Here is a 16,647-nt window from a genome sequence, read left to right on the forward strand (position 1 = left end):
TTTTTTTGTCAGGCCACTGAACTTAGAAGCAGGCCAGGACAGTGTTTCTAGTTGTATTCAAAAATTCTATTCTATTGTATTCTAAAATGTGACTATATGGTTTTATATTAACTTAATAAATAAACAAAAACGAAAAATCTACTTATTTCAACGAACATTTCAAACTAAATAAAAGATTATGCACATAAAACGCTGAAAACAACCGAAGCAACAATGGTATTTTAATGAGGCTATTATTATTATCATTATTATTTTGCAACAAGTTAGCCCTCTCATAAATAGCACATATAAATGAATAACTAACTTGAACTAACTTAATAGGATTGAAGTGATATTTGGCTTAAAAAATTGGTCGCCTGGCAAAAAAAAAAAAAAAAAAGCCAGACGATGTGCATTGGGCCGCGGCTCTCCGACGCCTTATTTTCTGGGCCCCGGCCTGAAAAGTTTGGGAACCCCTGCACTAGAGGGCCGTACCGAACAGTTCCACTAGAGGGCTGTACCGAACAGTTCCACTAGAGGGCCGTACCGAACAGTTCCACTAGAGGGCTGTACCGAACAGTTCCACTAGAGGGCCGTACCGAACAGTTCCACGCTTTGAAGCTTCCTTCATTACGTTAACGTTCGAATTCTAAATCAACATTAGAATTAGATCTTTTCTTTTTTATCTGTCTATTCATTCTGTTTAAACCAATGGGGGTTTTCTTCACAGTTGCAGATAAAGATTAGGCTACACTAATATTATACTATTATAGTACATGACTCGTCATAACATTTTTAATAAAACATTTATCATAAATGATGTATCTGCATCCGCTTGGCGCTCTGCGCTCCATCAAGACGTCACCATCACTTTCGTACCAACCGTGCCCTTATTGGATTATTTATGTTGACCAAACTGAAAGTTATATTCATTAAAGAAAGTTGATTTAATAAAAAAAAAAGACTAATTTAATCAGATTAATCACTTTATTCAAATTAAATCTTTAAAAATGTTTTATGATGATTACGTGAGAAAATATGACGACAGACATTCGAAGCTTCATTCGAAAACTTCAATAGAAGCTTCGAATGTAAAAAAAATTACATTGGGTACAGCCCTAGTGTCCATCATGTTATACGCTATAAATGCAAATCTACCTCGCCTACATTACTACCTACTATGCTGACCTGTCGTACAGAACCTTCCTGCTGACCTGTCGTACAGAACCTTCCTGCTGACCTGTCGTACAGAACCTTCCTGCTGACCTGTCGTACAGAACCTTCCTGCTGACCTGTCGTACAGAACCTTCCTGCTGACCTGTCGTACAGAACCTTCCTGCTGACCTGTTGTACAGAACCTTCCTGCTGACCTGTTGTACAGAACCTTCCTGCTGACCTGTTGTACAGAACCTTCCTGCTGACTTGTTGTACAGAACCTTCCTGCTGACTTGTTGTACAGAACCTTCCTGCTGACCTGTCGTACAGAACATTCCTGCTGACCTGTTGTACAGAACCTTCCTGCTGACCTGTTGTACAGAACCTTCCTGCTGACTTGTTGTACAGAACCTTCCTGCTGACCTGTTGTACAGAACCTTCCTGCTGACTTGTTGTACAGAACCTTCCTGCTGACCTGTTGTACAGAACCTTCCTGCTGACCTGTTGTACAGAACCTTCCTGCTGACCTGTCGTACAGAACCTTCCTGCTGACCTGTTGTACAGAACCTTCCTGCTGACCTGTTGTACAGAACCTTCCTGCTGACCTGTTGTACAGAACCTTCCTGCTGACCTGTGGTACAGAACCTTCCTGCTGACCTGTCGTACAGAACCTTCCTGCTGACCTGTTGTACAGAACCTTCCTGCTGACCTGTCGTACAGAACCTTCCTGCTGACCTGTTGTACAGAACCTTCCTGCTGACCTGTCGTACAGAACCTTCCTGCTGACCTGTTGTACAGAACCTTCCTGCTGACCTCGTACAGAACCTTCCTGCTGACCTGTTGTACAGAACCTTCCTGCTGACCTGTCATACAGAACCTTCCTGCTGACCTGTTGTACAGAACCTTCCTGCTGACCTGTCGTACAGAACCTTCCTACTGACCTGTTGTACAGAACATTCCTGCTGACCTGTTGTACAGAACCTTCCTGCTGACCTGTCGTACAGAACCTTCCTGCTGACTTGTTGTACAGAACCTTCCTGCTGACCTGTTGTACAGAACCTTCCTGCTGACCTGTTGTACAGAACCTTCCTGCTGACCTGTCATACAGAACCTTCCTGCTGACCTGCTGACCTGTCGTACAGAACCTTCCCACTGACTTGTTGTACAGAACCTTCCTGCTGACCTGTCGTACAGAACCTTCCTGCTGACCTGTCGTACAGAACCTTCCTGCTGACCTGTCGTACAGAACCTTCCTGCTGACCTGTCGTACAGAACCTTCCTGCTGACCTGTCGTACAGAACCTTCCTGCTGACCTGTCGTACAGAACCTTCCTGCTGACCTGTTGTACAGAACCTTCCTGCTGACCTGTTGTACAGAACCTTCCTGCTGACCTGTGGTACAGAACCTTCCTGCTGACCTGTCGTACAGAACCTTCCTGCTGACCTGTTGTACAGAACCTTCCTGCTGACCTGCTGACCTGTCGTACAGAACCTTCCCACTGACTTGTTGTACAGAACCTTCCTGCTGACCTGTCGTACAGAACCTTCCTGCTGACCTGTCATACAGAACCTTCCTGCTGACCTGTCGTACAGAACCTTCCTGCTGACCTGTCATACAGAACCTTCCTGCTGACCTGCTGACCTGTCGTACAGAACCTTCCCACTGACCTGTCGTACAGAACCTTCCTGCTGACCTGTCGTACAGAACCTTCCTGCTGACCTGCTGACCTGTCGTACAGAACCTTCCCACTGACTTGTTGTACAGAACCTTCCTGCTGACCTGTTGTACAGAACCTTACTGCTGACCTGTTGTACAGAACCTTCCTGCTGACCTGTTGTACAGAACCTTCCTGCTGACCTGTTGTACAGAACCTTCCTGCTGACCTGTTGTACAGAACCTTCCTGCTGACTTGTTGTACAGAACCTTCCTGCTGACCTGTCGTACAGAACCTTCCTGCTGACCTGTCATACAGAACCTTCCTGCTGACCTGCTGACCTGTCGTACAGAACCTTCCCACTGACTTGTCGTACAGAACCTTCCTGCTGACCTGTCGTACAGAACCTTCCCACTGACTTGTTGTACAGAACCTTCCTGCTGACCTGTTGTACAGAACCTTCCTGCTGACTTGTTGTACAGAACCTTCCTGCTGACTTGTCGTACAGAACCTTCCTGCTGACCTGTCGTACAGAACCTTCCCACTGACTTGTTGTACAGAACCTTCCTGCTGACCTGTCGTACAGAACCTTCCTGCTGACCTGTCGTACAGAACCTTCCTGCTGACCTGTTGTACAGAACCTTCCTGCTGACCTGTCGTACAGAACCTTCCTGCTGACCTGTCGTACAGAACCTTCCTGCTGACCTGTCATACAGAACCTTCCTGCTGACCTGTCATACAGAACCTTCCTGCTGACCTGTCGTACAGAACCTTCCTGCTGACCTGTTGTACAGAACCTTCCTGCTGACCTGTTGTACAGAACCTTCCTGCTGACTTGTTGTACAGAACCTTCCTGCTGACCTGTCGTACAGAACCTTCCTGCTGACCTGTCGTACAGAACCTTCCTGCTGACCTGTCGTACAGAACCTTCCTGCTGACTTGTTGTACAGAACCTTCCTGCTGACCTGTTGTACAGAACCTTCCTGCTGACCTGTTGTACAGAACCTTCCTGCTGACCTGTTGTACAGAACCTTCCTACTGACCTGTCGTACAGAACCTTCCTGCTGACTTGTTGTACAGAACCTTCCTGCTGACCTGTCGTACAGAACCTTCCTGCTGACCTGTGGTACAGAACCTTCCTGCTGACCTGTTGTACAGAACCTTCCTGCTGACCTGTGGTACAGAACCTTCCTGCTGACCTGTTGTACAGAACCTTCCTGCTGACCTGTTGTACAGAACCTTCCTGCTGACCTGTCGTACAGAACCTTCCTGCTGACCTGTTGTACAGAACCTTCCTGCTGACCTGTCGTACAGAACCTTCCTGCTGACCTGTCGTACAGAACCTTCCTGCTGACCTGTTGTACAGAACCTTCCTGCTGACCTGTGGTACAGAACCTTCCTGCTGACCTGTTGTACAGAACCTTCCTGCTGACCTGTTGTACAGAACCTTCCTGCTGACCTGTCGTACAGAACCTTCCTGCTGACCTGCTGACCTGTCGTACAGAACCTTCCCACTGACTTGTTGTACAGAACCTTCCTGCTGACCTGTCGTACAGAACCTTCCTGCTGACCTGTCGTACAGAACCTTCCTGCTGACCTGTCGTACAGAACCTTCCTGCTGACCTGTCGTACAGAACCTTCCTGCTGACCTGTCGTACAGAACCTTCCTGCTGACCTGTTGTACAGAACCTTCCTGCTGACCTGTCGTACAGAACCTTCCTGCTGACCTGTTGTACAGAACCTTCCTGCTGACCTGTTGTACAGAACCTTCCTGCTGACCTGTCGTACAGAACCTTCCTACTGACCTGTCGTACAGAACCTTCCTGCTGACCTGTCGTACAGAACCTTCCTGCTGACCTGTTGTACAGAACCTTCCTGCTGACCTGTCGTACAGAACCTTCCTGCTGACTTGTTGTACAGAACCTTCCTGCTGACCTGTTGTACAGAACCTTCCTGCTGACCTGTTGTACAGAACCTTCCTGCTGACCTGTCGTACAGAACCTTCCTGCTGACTTGTTGTACAGAACCTTCCTGCTGACCTGTTGTACAGAACCTTCCTGCTGACCTGTGGTACAGAACCTTCCTGCTGACCTGTCGTACAGAACCTTCCCACTGACTTGTTGTACAGAACCTTCCTGCTGACTTGTTGTACAGAACCTTCCTGCTGACTTGTTGTACAGAACCTTCCTGCTGACTTGTTGTACAGAACCTTCCTGCTGACCTGTCGTACAGAACCTTCCTGCTGACCTGTTGTACAGAACCTTCCTGCTGACCTGTCGTACAGAACCTTCCTGCTGACCTGTTGTACAGAACCTTCCTGCTGACCTGTTGTACAGAACCTTCCTGCTGACTTGTTGTACAGAACCTTCCTGCTGACCTGTCGTACAGAACCTTCCTGCTGACCTGTCGTACAGAACCTTCCTGCTGACCTGTGGTACAGAACCTTCCTGCTGACCTGTGGTACAGAACCTTCCTGCTGACCTGTTGTACAGAACCTTCCTGCTGACCTGTCATACAGAACCTTCCTGCTGACCTGCTGACCTGTCGTACAGAACCTTCCCACTGACTTGTTGTACAGAACCTTCCTGCTGACCTGTCGTACAGAACCTTCCTGCTGACCTGTCGTACAGAACCTTCCTGCTGACCTGCTGACCTGTCGTACAGAACCTTCCCACTGACTTGTTGTACAGAACCTTCCTGCTGACCTGTCGTACAGAACCTTCCTGCTGACCTGTCATACAGAACCTTCCTGCTGACCTGTCATACAGAACCTTCCTGCTGACCTGCTGACCTGTCGTACAGAACCTTCCCACTGACTTGTTGTACAGAACCTTCCTGCTGACCTGTCGTACAGAACCTTCCTGCTGACCTGTTGTACAGAACATTCCTGCTGACCTGTTGTACAGAACCTTCCTGCTGACCTGTTGTACAGAACCTTCCTACTGACCTGTCGTACAGAACCTTCTCACTGACCTGTCGTACAGAACCTTCCTACTGACCTGTTGTACAGAACCTTCCTGCTGACCTGTCGTACAGAACCTTCCTGCTGACCTGTTGTACAGAACCTTCCTGCTGACCTGTCGTACAGAACCTTCCTGCTGACCTGTCGTACAGAACCTTCCTGCTGACCTGTTGTACAGAACCTTCCTGCTGACCTGTTGTACAGAACCTTCCTGCTGACCTGTTGTACAGAACCTTCCTGCTGACCTGTCGTACAGAACCTTCCTGCTGACCTGTCGTACAGAACCTTCCTGCTGACCTGTCGTACAGAACCTTCCTGCTGACCTGTCGTACAGAACCTTCCTGCTGACCTGTCGTACAGAACCTTCCTGCTGACCTGTCGTACAGAACCTTCCTGCTGACCTGTCATACAGAACCTTCCTGCTGACCTGTCGTACAGAACCTTCCTGCTGACCTGTCGTACAGAACCTTCCTGCTGACCTGTCGTACAGAACCTTCCTGCTGACCTGTTGTACAGAACCTTCCTGCTGACCTGTTGTACAGAACCTTCCTGCTGACCTGTTATACAGAACCTTCCTGCTGACCTGTCGTACAGAACCTTCCTGCTGACCTGTTGTACAGAACCTTCCTGCTGACCTGTTGTACAGAACCTTCCTGCTGACCTGTCGTACAGAACCTTCCTGCTGACCTGTCGTACAGAACCTTCCTGCTGACTTGTTGTACAGAACCTTCCTGCTGACCTGTTGTACAGAACCTTCCTGCTGACCTGTTGTACAGAACCTTCCTGCTGACCTGTTGTACAGAACCTTCCTGCTGACCTGCTGACCTGTCGTACAGAACCTTCCCACTGACTTGTTGTACAGAACCTTCCTGCTGACCTGTGGTACAGAACCTTCCTGCTGACCTGTCGTACAGAACCTTCCTGCTGACCTGTCGTACAGAACCTTCCTGCTGACCTGTCGTACAGAACCTTCCTGCTGACCTGTCGTACAGAACCTTCCTGCTGACCTGTTGTACAGAACCTTCCTGCTGACCTGTCGTACAGAACCTTCCTGCTGACCTGTCGTACAGAACCTTCCTGCTGACCTGTTGTACAGAACCTTCCTGCTGACCTGTTGTACAGAACCTTCCTGCTGACTTGTTGTACAGAACCTTCCTGCTGACCTGTCGTACAGAACCTTCCTGCTGACCTGTTGTACAGAACCTTCCTGCTGACCTGTTGTACAGAACCTTCCTGCTGACCTGTCGTACAGAACCTTCCTGCTGACCTGTCGTACAGAACCTTCCTGCTGACCTGTTGTACAGAACCTTCCTGCTGACCTGTCGTACAGAACCTTCCTGCTGACCTGTCGTACAGAACCTGTGAGTCGCTTTGGATAAAAGCGTTCAGAGAAATGACTAAATGTAAATGTAAACATCACCCACACAACAGTCATTTCCTGTCATCACACGTCACACGTTCGTCTGAACAAGAATATTACATTTCTATATGTTCTCAAAGTTGTCAAACGCTAGAAGAATGCTGAATCACTTCACCTGTGGCGGTTGAGGAACGCCTGTCCGTAGGTGACGGCGGTGTCGCCGGTCAGCATGCGGAACGTGGTGGTCTTGCCCGCCCCGTTCACCCCCAGCAGGCCGAAGCACTGGAGACAGAGAATAGAATAGAATAGACTTTTAATTGTCATTGCACATTACAACGAAATTTCAGGGGAGCTCCCACAGACCGTAGTACAATATATACATACATGAAACACATAACACTGTACATATAACAGAATATTTTAAATAATAAAGTGCATGATGAGCGGTAACATAGTGGTTATCAAGTCCAGGTAAGGTGCATGGTGCACGTGAGGGGACAGTCAATGAGTGTTTAACAGTCTAACTGCTTGGGGGAAAAAGCTGTTCATAAATCTTGAGCTCTTGGCATGTATGGACCGGTATCTCCTCCCTGAGGGAAGGAGCTGAAAGAGGTGATGTGCTGCTGGGTGAGACTGGTCCTTGATGATACATTTGGAGCGGTGGAGGCAGCGGGAGGTGAAGACGGAGGTGATGTTTGGTAGAGGAGTCCCGACGATCCTGCCTGCCGCCTTCACCACCCTCTGTAGAGCCTCTTGCTCTGCCTTTGTGCAGCTGGAGAACCACACAGACACACCGTAGACACGGGGACACTGAGACACGTGCACCAATAACAGTTTTATAGTTGTGGAGCAAATCTCAAAGCGCTATATTTTAACCCTTTCACTGCCACACGACAGAAGGTTAACCCTTTTTACTATCACACAACCAATTAATCAATAATAATTTTTGGGGGAAAAGCAATAGTTTTATTCTGCACCTTTCTAAAAGCTAAAAGAAATATCATTGTCTCAAGGGAAGAATGAATGATGGAATGTGTCCAGCAGGGGGGGCTAGTCGTCACGTTCCCTCTCCGTACAGAACTGCAGCAACAACGGCTGTGTTTAAAAAAAATAAGTTTCCTTAAGGGTGAAAAAAAGTAATATATATGTTAAGTTGACGGTCTCAACCGCTATGTTCTATGTTCTATACAGTACGTCTAGACAGGATTCCAGAGCGGTAGGTTTGTAAATCTCTCACCTCCCCTCTGGGAATCCCCAGGCAGAGCCGGTCCACCGCTGGCTTCCTGCCGGCCTTGTACACCTGTGAAAACACAAGAGGCCCCCAAGTTACATCACCTGTGAAAACACAAGAGGCCCCCAAGTTACATCACCTGTGAAAACACAAGAGGCCCCCAAGTTACATCACCTGTGAAAACACAAGAGGCCCCCAAGTTACATCACCTGTGAAAACACAAGAGGCCCCCAAGTTACATCAACTCATTCACAACAGAAACCTCGGTCTCTTGGCCTCGGGCCAACGCTTTATGCATACTGTTATGTGTGTGTTTCGGATGGGCAGCCTATTCCAATATGAATAAATGAACATGAAAACGAAGGATAACCATATTAAAGAAACGATGTGTGTATTTAATGTGATCAGTTCTGGTTGCACATTATAATAAGAATAATACTACTGTTACAAATAATGTGACGTTTTCATTTGGGAGCATTTGCAGCGGCTGAATGAGTCAGTCTGAGAATTCCCTTCTTGGATGTGACCGGAATAAATAAAGCTGGCTGCAATGTTCCTGAAGGACAGTAGGTGGAGCTACTGTACCAATAATGAATTAATTTAGTAGCCTTTCAGAGTTGCCTGACTTGAGTATCCTCAGCGGGTTTAATTAAGCTTGTGTGCGTCGCTCAGGGTTCCCACAGATTGCAAAATGAAATTCAAGGGCATTTTAAAAGGGCATTTAAAAGGATACAATTCACTTTTAAATGCCGCTTCTTTTTATTGAAAATAAATCGGATCCAATATTTATGGCTTAAAACCAATTTCCGACAATTAGTTAGATAAAAAATTATTATTATTATTATTATTATTATTATTATTATTATTATTATTATTATTATTATTATTATTATTATTATATTATTATTTTTATTTTTATTTAATTTTGTATCTTTCTTCCCCTCCTTTTTCCCGATTTTCTCCCATCCCACCCTTCCTGGTTGTTGCGTACTTTCCCCTACTGTTGGTCCGGGAGACCGGAGACTGTCACATGCTTTCCTCCGACGCATGTGCAGCCTGGGGCAGGCCAACCTGGCCGCGCAGGTTCTCACCGGGGAGAGTGTAGCGTGTGGGAGGCCACACTATCTCTCCTTAGTTCCAACCCTTGCTGAGCAGGCGCCCCGACCGAACTGTAGGGGTCGCTGTCCACAACGCCCAGGACCCACCCTTCAGCTTTCCCACCCTCTGATACAGCCAATTGTATCAGTGTGAGAGGCCAGCCAAGCTGATAGCAACGCCGGGAGCTGGATTCGAACAGGCGAATCCTAGTGTCTCCCGGTGATTATATTATTTCTTAATTAAGATTATTTTTTTTATCATGGATGAACAAAATGTTCAATGCGAATGGTTGATTTGAATTTCAAGGACTTTTTAAAGCACCTTGTTAAAAAAATTGGCTGTTTTCAAGGAATTCCAGGCCTTGACTTTTTCTTGTCAAAGATCAAGCACTTTAAGCACTTCAAGGACCTTGTGCGAACCCTGGTTGCTGTACCTTGCTGAGGTCCATCATGGTGAGGATGTCCGCCTGGGCCTTGCCACATGTCACCCTGTCCCTCTCCCTGTACCTTGCTGAGGTCCATCATGGTGAGGATGTCCGCCTGGGCCTTGCCACATGTCACCCTGTCCCTCTCCCTGTACCTTGCTGAGGTCCATCATGGTGAGGATGTCCGCCTGGGCCTTGCCACAGGTCACCCTGTCCCTCTCCCTGTACCTTGCTGAGGTCCATCATGGTGAGGATGTCCGCCTGGGCCTTGCCACAGGTCACCCTGTCCCTCTCCCTGTACCTTGCTGAGGTCCATCATGGTGAGGATGTCCGCCTGGGCCTTGCCACAGGTCACCCTGTCCCTCTCCCTGTACCTTGCTGAGGTCCATCATGGTGAGGATGTCCGCCTGGGCCTTGCCACATGTCACCCTGTCCCTCTCCCTGTACCTTGCTGAGGTCCATCATGGTGAGGATGTCCGCCTGGGCCTTGCCACATGTCACCCTGTCCCTCTCCCTGTACCTTGCTGAGGTCCATCATGGTGAGGATGTCCGCCTGGGCCTTGCCACAGGTCACCCTGTCCCTCTCCCTGTACCTTGCTGAGGTCCATCATGGTGAGGATGTCCGCCTGGGCCTTGCCACAGGTCACCCTGTCCCTCTCCCTGTACCTTGCTGAGGTCCATCATGGTGAGGATGTCCGCCTGGGCCTTGCCACATGTCACCCTGTCCCTCTCCCTGTACCTTGCTGAGGTCCATCATGGTGAGGATGTCCGCCTGGGCCTTGCCACAGGTCACCCTGTCCCTCTCCCTGTACCTTGCTGAGGTCCATCATGGTGAGGATGTCCGCCTGGGCCTTGCCACAGGTCACCCGGTCCCTCTCCCGGGCCACATCCTCGTCCTCGGGCCCCAGGGGAGGCAGCGCAGGCTCTGGCCACCACGGTCTGGATGGAGACACACAAGACTGGAGAGTGAGCACCGGTCCTCAATGGGCTGTGTGGTCCTGTATCAGTTAGTCACCGCCCATTAAAAACTCTCAACTGTTAAGTACTCTCAAGGGTAAGCTTACAATACAAGTTTGGGTTTAAATGGGTGTTTCAGCTGAAATCCTGCAATATCGGAAGATTTAGAACAAGGTTCACTCGTCGCCAGCCGCTTCTTTTCACCCGACAGCGAGGAGTTTCACTGGGGGAACGTAACGCGTGTGGAGGGTCACGCTATCTCCCCCAGATCCCTTCCCTGCTGAACAGGCGCCGACCAACCAGTAGGAGTCGCTGTTTCCAACGACCAGGACTCACACCCCACCGGCTTCCCACCCGCCAACACTGACCATTGTGTTCGTAGGGACGACTGACCGAGCCGGAGGTACCGCTGACAGCTGGATTAGATCCCAGAGTCTCTGCGGTGGTAGGCGAGCGCTTAGACCTCTACGCTACCCAGCCGCACCGAAAATAAGGCATTCTTGCAGTTTGGAACGTACTTGCAGCTCAGGAAGAACTTGTACTGGAGTAGTATGGTGAAGATGAAGAAGACGAATCCTTCGACAGCCATGGCGAACAGGTTCTTCCCCACAAAGTCCCACTGCAGCGGGTCCAGGGTCTGCTTGGTGCCTGTGGAGACAACAGGCCGACTCATCACTCAGCTGCAAAACAACCCAATCCTATGGACAAAGATTCCATTTAAGTCTGTTTGAAGCTTTCAGATGAACAGAGGTTTTAAACCAAGTGATCTGAAGACATGACCGTCTCAGGTGATGCATCACATTGACGCTCTCTTTTTTTTTGTATTATCTTTTTCCCCCTCCTTTTTCCGTTTTTCTCCCCTCCCAATGTTAGTTGTTATGCCAATTCCCAATCCCCTTCCTGGTCGTTGCGCACTCTACCCCCCCTACCGTCGGTCCGGGAGGGCGGAGACTATCACATGCTTCCTCCGACACATGTGTACCCAGCCCACCGCTTCTTTTCACCTGGCAGCGCGGACTCTCACTGGGGAGTGTAACGTGTGGAAGGTCACACTACCTCCCTCCAGATCCTTCCCTCGCTGTGCAGGCGCCCCGACCGAACTGTAGGAGTCGCTGTTTACAATGACCAGGACCCACCCCACCGGCTTTCCCACCCTCTAACACTGCCAATTGTGTCAGTATGGCGGCCAACCAAGCCGGAGGTACCGCAGCTGGATTCGATCCCACCGTCTCTGCGGTGATAGACAGACGCTTAGTCCGCTGCGCTACCTGGCCGCCGCACACATCGACACTCATCTTAGTTTGAGATGACCTGCGTACTTGTGGTCGAGATGTGTCTTGCTTGTGGCTATCGTCGAGCTATTCTACTAAAGTACAATACTGAGACCAGTCTCGGACGAGTCTTGGGTGTCTTTGCACGATAGTAGGAAGGTCTTGGATCTCTGTTTGCGCATCAAGGTCACATTGACGTGCAACCATCGAGACAGACAGTCACACAATGTCTATCTCTACCCTGGACAGAAGGGGGTGTTTGTCCATCTCTACCCTGGACAGAAGGGGGTGTTTGTCTATCTCTACCCTGGACAGAAGGGGGTGTTTGTCTATCTCTACCCTGGACAGAAGGGGGTGTTTGTCTATCTCTACCCTGGACAGAAGGGGGTGTTTGTCCCCCTGTCGCGCTCCGTACCCAGCCTCTGGAAGGCGTCGGCCATGGCCTGGTTCTTGGCCATGTCGATGAGGCCTCTGCCCAGGCAGAAGTGAGGGAAGATGAGGAAGACCTTCTTCAGGATCCTGTTCACTTCATTCAGGTGCTAGAAAGCACAAAACACAGAGTTCAACATATAGTATGCTGACCTGACATCTACTATCTATCCTGTGTTACAAGACTAAAGAGGGTCAGGGTTAATGATACATGGGTTATAATAAGATAAAGAGCAGTGAGGGTTAGGGTTAATGATACATGGGTTATAATTAGGGCTGTCAGTTTATCACGTTAATTAGATTAATTAATTACACAGCAAATTATCGCGTTATGAAAATTAACTCAAAATGAATTACACAGCAAATTATCGCGTTATGAAAATTAACTCAAAATGTATTAAAAAAATTTATTATTATAATTTTTTTATTTCATTTTTTTTTTAAATCTCATTCATTCCATAAGAACGTAGAATAAACATTTACAGACTTTTTTTTAATATGGTCCATTTGCATGTTCTTGGTATCTGATTCTAGGGACATCTATGGATCTCAGGGAATGTATTCCGAGTGTCAGAAATACTGTGTCTGTTACTAGGCTTGAGTAAATTGTAAATATGATTATAGAATAATAGAATATCAGGCCTAAAATGGTTATGCGATTAAATTGCGATTAATTAGATAAATTAATTACAAATCCTGTAATTAATTAGATAAAAATGTTTAATCGCCTGACAGCACTAATTATAATAAGAACCTCGTCCACAAACAGCTCCAGGACGAAGGTGGCGATGCTGCCGTTGATCCCGATGAAGAGGTTGATGGAGGTCAGGACCACGTAGGCAGTGCTGGGCACGGTGAACAGGAAGGAGGCGGGGTACATCAGAGGGGTGATGGACCACCTGCAACAGTCAGCAGCGGTCAGATACACCTGACCTTTGACCGGCTTTTGATCCGAGAAAATATGCTTTTATCCCTGTTTAGATGATGTGTGATTTTTGTTAAATTCAGCCATTGGGAGTGGAGTGACTACGCTGTCTGACCTCTATATAGACAGCAACTTTGCCTCCTTTGAACAGCTAGTACAGAAATACAAGATCCCTAGGTCACACTTCTATAGATATTTGCAGCTCCGGAGCTTTGTAACTTCGAACTCGGACTGCTACCCATTGTGTCCTCCTGCCTCTCTTTTAGACTCAATCCTGAACTGTAAACTGATCCAGAAACAGGCTATAAGCAGAATTTATGAACTACTTAATAGAAGCAACTCGACACCTTTAGATCTCCTCAGGGGCAGATGGGAGACTGACTTAGGTGAACCAATCACAGAGGTCACATGGGACAAGATAATACAGGGGATTTTCTCCTCTTCCATTTGCCTTAAACATGCGGTTATCCAATTTAAAATTGTACACCGACTGCATTGGTCTAAAGACAGGCTCTCTAAGATATATCCCGACATAGACCCTCTATGCGACCGCTGCAGACAGGCTCCAGCCACTCTGCTCCACATGTTCTGGACGTGCCCAAAGTTGCACACCTACTGGCAGACCATCTTTGACACCTTCTCTAAGATATTTGGAAAGGAAGTGGAGCCATCACCATATATTGCATTATTCGGAGTGGCCCCAGCGGACATCCACTTTAGATGGTGGGAATCTAGAATGTTGGCCTTCTGCTCACTTTTGGCCAGAAGGCTGATACTGTTCAAATGGAAGGACCCAGCTTCACCTGTCTACGGCCACTGGATGAGAGAGGTCATGTATCATATTAAACTGGAGAAGATCAGGTATACTATCAGAGGTTGTACCAAAAAATTCCACAATATTTGGGATCCTTTCCTAACTTTCTTTGAGGGTATGGAAGTGGATAATGTGACGGAGGCGATCTGACTGGCCTCCCTGGTCTCTCAGCTTGTTATTGTTTATTTTTTCTATTATGTTCTTACTTTTCTTCTTCTCTATCTGCAGAATGCAAGAGATATGTGACTGCTGTCGGGTGATTTAAAAGCTAAAAGGAAAAACAATGATTAATAAACGATCTAAGATATTGTGGAATGATTTTGTCTGGTATAGGGGTGGGGGGAGGGAGGGAGGGCCTTACTTTATTTTTATTTTATTTTGGCCCATGTGGGACCGCCTGTAAAAACAAAATTTTCAAATAAAAAACCTTGATCAAAAAAAAAAGTGAGTGTTTAAAGTGAGTGTGTGTGTGGATGTGTTAAAGTGAGTGTGTGCGTGGATGTGTTAAAGTGAGTGTTAAAGTGAGTGTGTGTGTGTGGATGTGTTAAAGTGAGTGTGTGCGTGGATGTGTTAAAGTGAGTGTGTGCGTGTGGATGTGTTAAAGTGAGTGTGTGCGTGTGGATGTGTTAAAGTGAGTGTTTAAAGTGAGTGTGTGTGTGTGGATGTGTTAAAGTGAGTGTGTGTGTGGATGTGTTAAAGTGAGTGTGTGCGTGTGGATGTGTTAAAGTGAGTGTGTGTGTGTGGATGTGTTAAAGTGAGTGTGTGTGTGTGGATGTGTTAAAGTGAGTGTGTGCGTGTGGATGTGTTAAAGTGAGTGTGTGTGTGTGTGGATGTGTTAAAGTGAGTGTGTGTGTGTGGATGTGTTAAAGTGAGTGTGTGTGTGTGGATGTGTTAAAGTGAGTGTGTGTGTGTGGATGTGTTAAAGTGAGTGTGTGTGTGGATGTGTTAAAGTGAGTGTGTGTGTGTGGATGTGTTAAAGTGAGTGTGTGTGTGTGGATGTGTTAAAGTGAGTGTGTGTGTGTGGATGTGTTAAAGTGAGTGTGTGTGTGTGGATGTGTTAAAGTGAGTGTGTGTGTGTGGATGTGTTAAAGTGAGTGTGTGTGTGGATGTGTTAAAGTGAGTGTGTGTGTGTGGATGTGTTAAAGTGAGTGTTTAAAGTGAGTGTGTGTGTGTGGATGTGTTAAAGTGAGTGTGTGTGTGTGGATGTGTTAAAGTGAGTGTGTGTGTGTGGATGTGTTAAAGTGAGTGTGTGTGTGTGGATGTGTTAAAGTGAGTGTTAAAGTGAGTGTGTGCGTGGATGTGTTAAAGTGAGTGTGTGTGTGTGGATGTGTTAAAGTGAGTGTGTGCGTGTGGATGTGTTAAAGTGAGTGTTAAAGTGAGTGTGTGTGTGGATGTGTTAAAGTGAGTGTGTGTGTGGATGTGTTAAAGTGAGTGTGTGTGTGTGTGGATGTGTTAAAGTGAGTGTGTGTGTGGATGTGTTAAAGTGAGTGTGTGTGTGGATGTGTTAAAGTGAGTGTGTGCGTGTGGATGTGTTAAAGTGAGTGTGTGTGTGGATGTGTTAAAGTGAGTGTGTGCGTGGATGTGTTAAAGTGAGTGTGTGTGTGTGGATGTGTTAAAGTGAGTGTGTGTGTGGATGTGTTAAAGTGAGTGTGTGTGTGGATGTGTTAAAGTGAGTGTGTGTGTGGATGTGTTAAAGTGAGTGTGTGTGTGTGGATGTGTTAAAGTGAGTGTGTGTGTGTGGATGTGTTAAAGTGAGTGTGTGTGTGTGGATGTGTTAAAGTGAGTGTGTGTGTGTGTGGATGTGTTAAAGTGAGTGTGTGCGTGTGGATGTGTTAAAGTGAGTGTTAAAGTGAGTGTGTGTGCGTGGATGTGTTAAAGTGAGTGTGTGTGTGGATGTGTTAAAGTGAGTGTGTGTGTGTGGATGTGTTAAAGTGAGTGTGTGTGTGTGTGGATGTGTTAAAGTGAGTGTGTGTGTGTGGATGTGTTAAAGTGAGTGTTTAAAGTGTGTGTGTGCGTGTGGATGTGTTAAAGTGCGTGTGTGTGTGGATGTGTTAAAGTGAGTGTGTGAGTGGATGTGTTAAAGTGAGTGTGTGTGTGGATGTGTTAAAGTGAGTGTGTGTGTGTGGATGTGTTAAAGTGAGTGTGTGCGTGTGGATGTGTTAAAGTGAGTGTGTGTGTGGATGTGTTAAAGTGAGTGTTAAAGTGAGTGTGTGTGTGGATGTGTTAAAGTGAGTGTTAAAGTGAGTGTGTGTGTGGATGTGTTAAAGTGAGTGTTAAAGTGAGTGTGTGTGTGGATGTGTTAAAGTGAGTGTTAAAGTGAGTGTGTGCGTGTGGATGTGTTAAAGTGAGTGTTAAAGTGAGTGTGTGTGTGTGGATGTGTTAAAGTGA

At 47.3% G+C, this 16,647-nt stretch overlaps 1 protein-coding gene across 1 annotated transcript in view; it reads right to left on the bottom strand.

Moving 5' to 3' along the window:
• The window catches only part of abca7 (ATP-binding cassette, sub-family A (ABC1), member 7), a gene marked incomplete at its 3' end in the record, with an annotated part of 264,520 nt that overhangs the window by 27,854 nt on the left and 220,019 nt on the right, over positions 1-16,647 (bottom strand). Inside the window, 6 exon segments of the mRNA XM_084318477.1 lie at positions 7,286-7,392; positions 8,348-8,410; positions 10,676-10,802; positions 11,339-11,468; positions 12,507-12,630; positions 13,275-13,419. Of these exon segments, the coding sequence (XP_084174603.1) occupies positions 7,286-7,392; positions 8,348-8,410; positions 10,676-10,802; positions 11,339-11,468; positions 12,507-12,630; positions 13,275-13,419 (696 nt within the window).

This window comes from Notolepis coatsorum, assembly GCF_963971535.1.
Source record: "Notolepis coatsorum genome assembly, chromosome: 7".
Lineage (NCBI taxonomy): Eukaryota > Metazoa > Chordata > Actinopteri > Aulopiformes > Paralepididae > Notolepis > Notolepis coatsorum.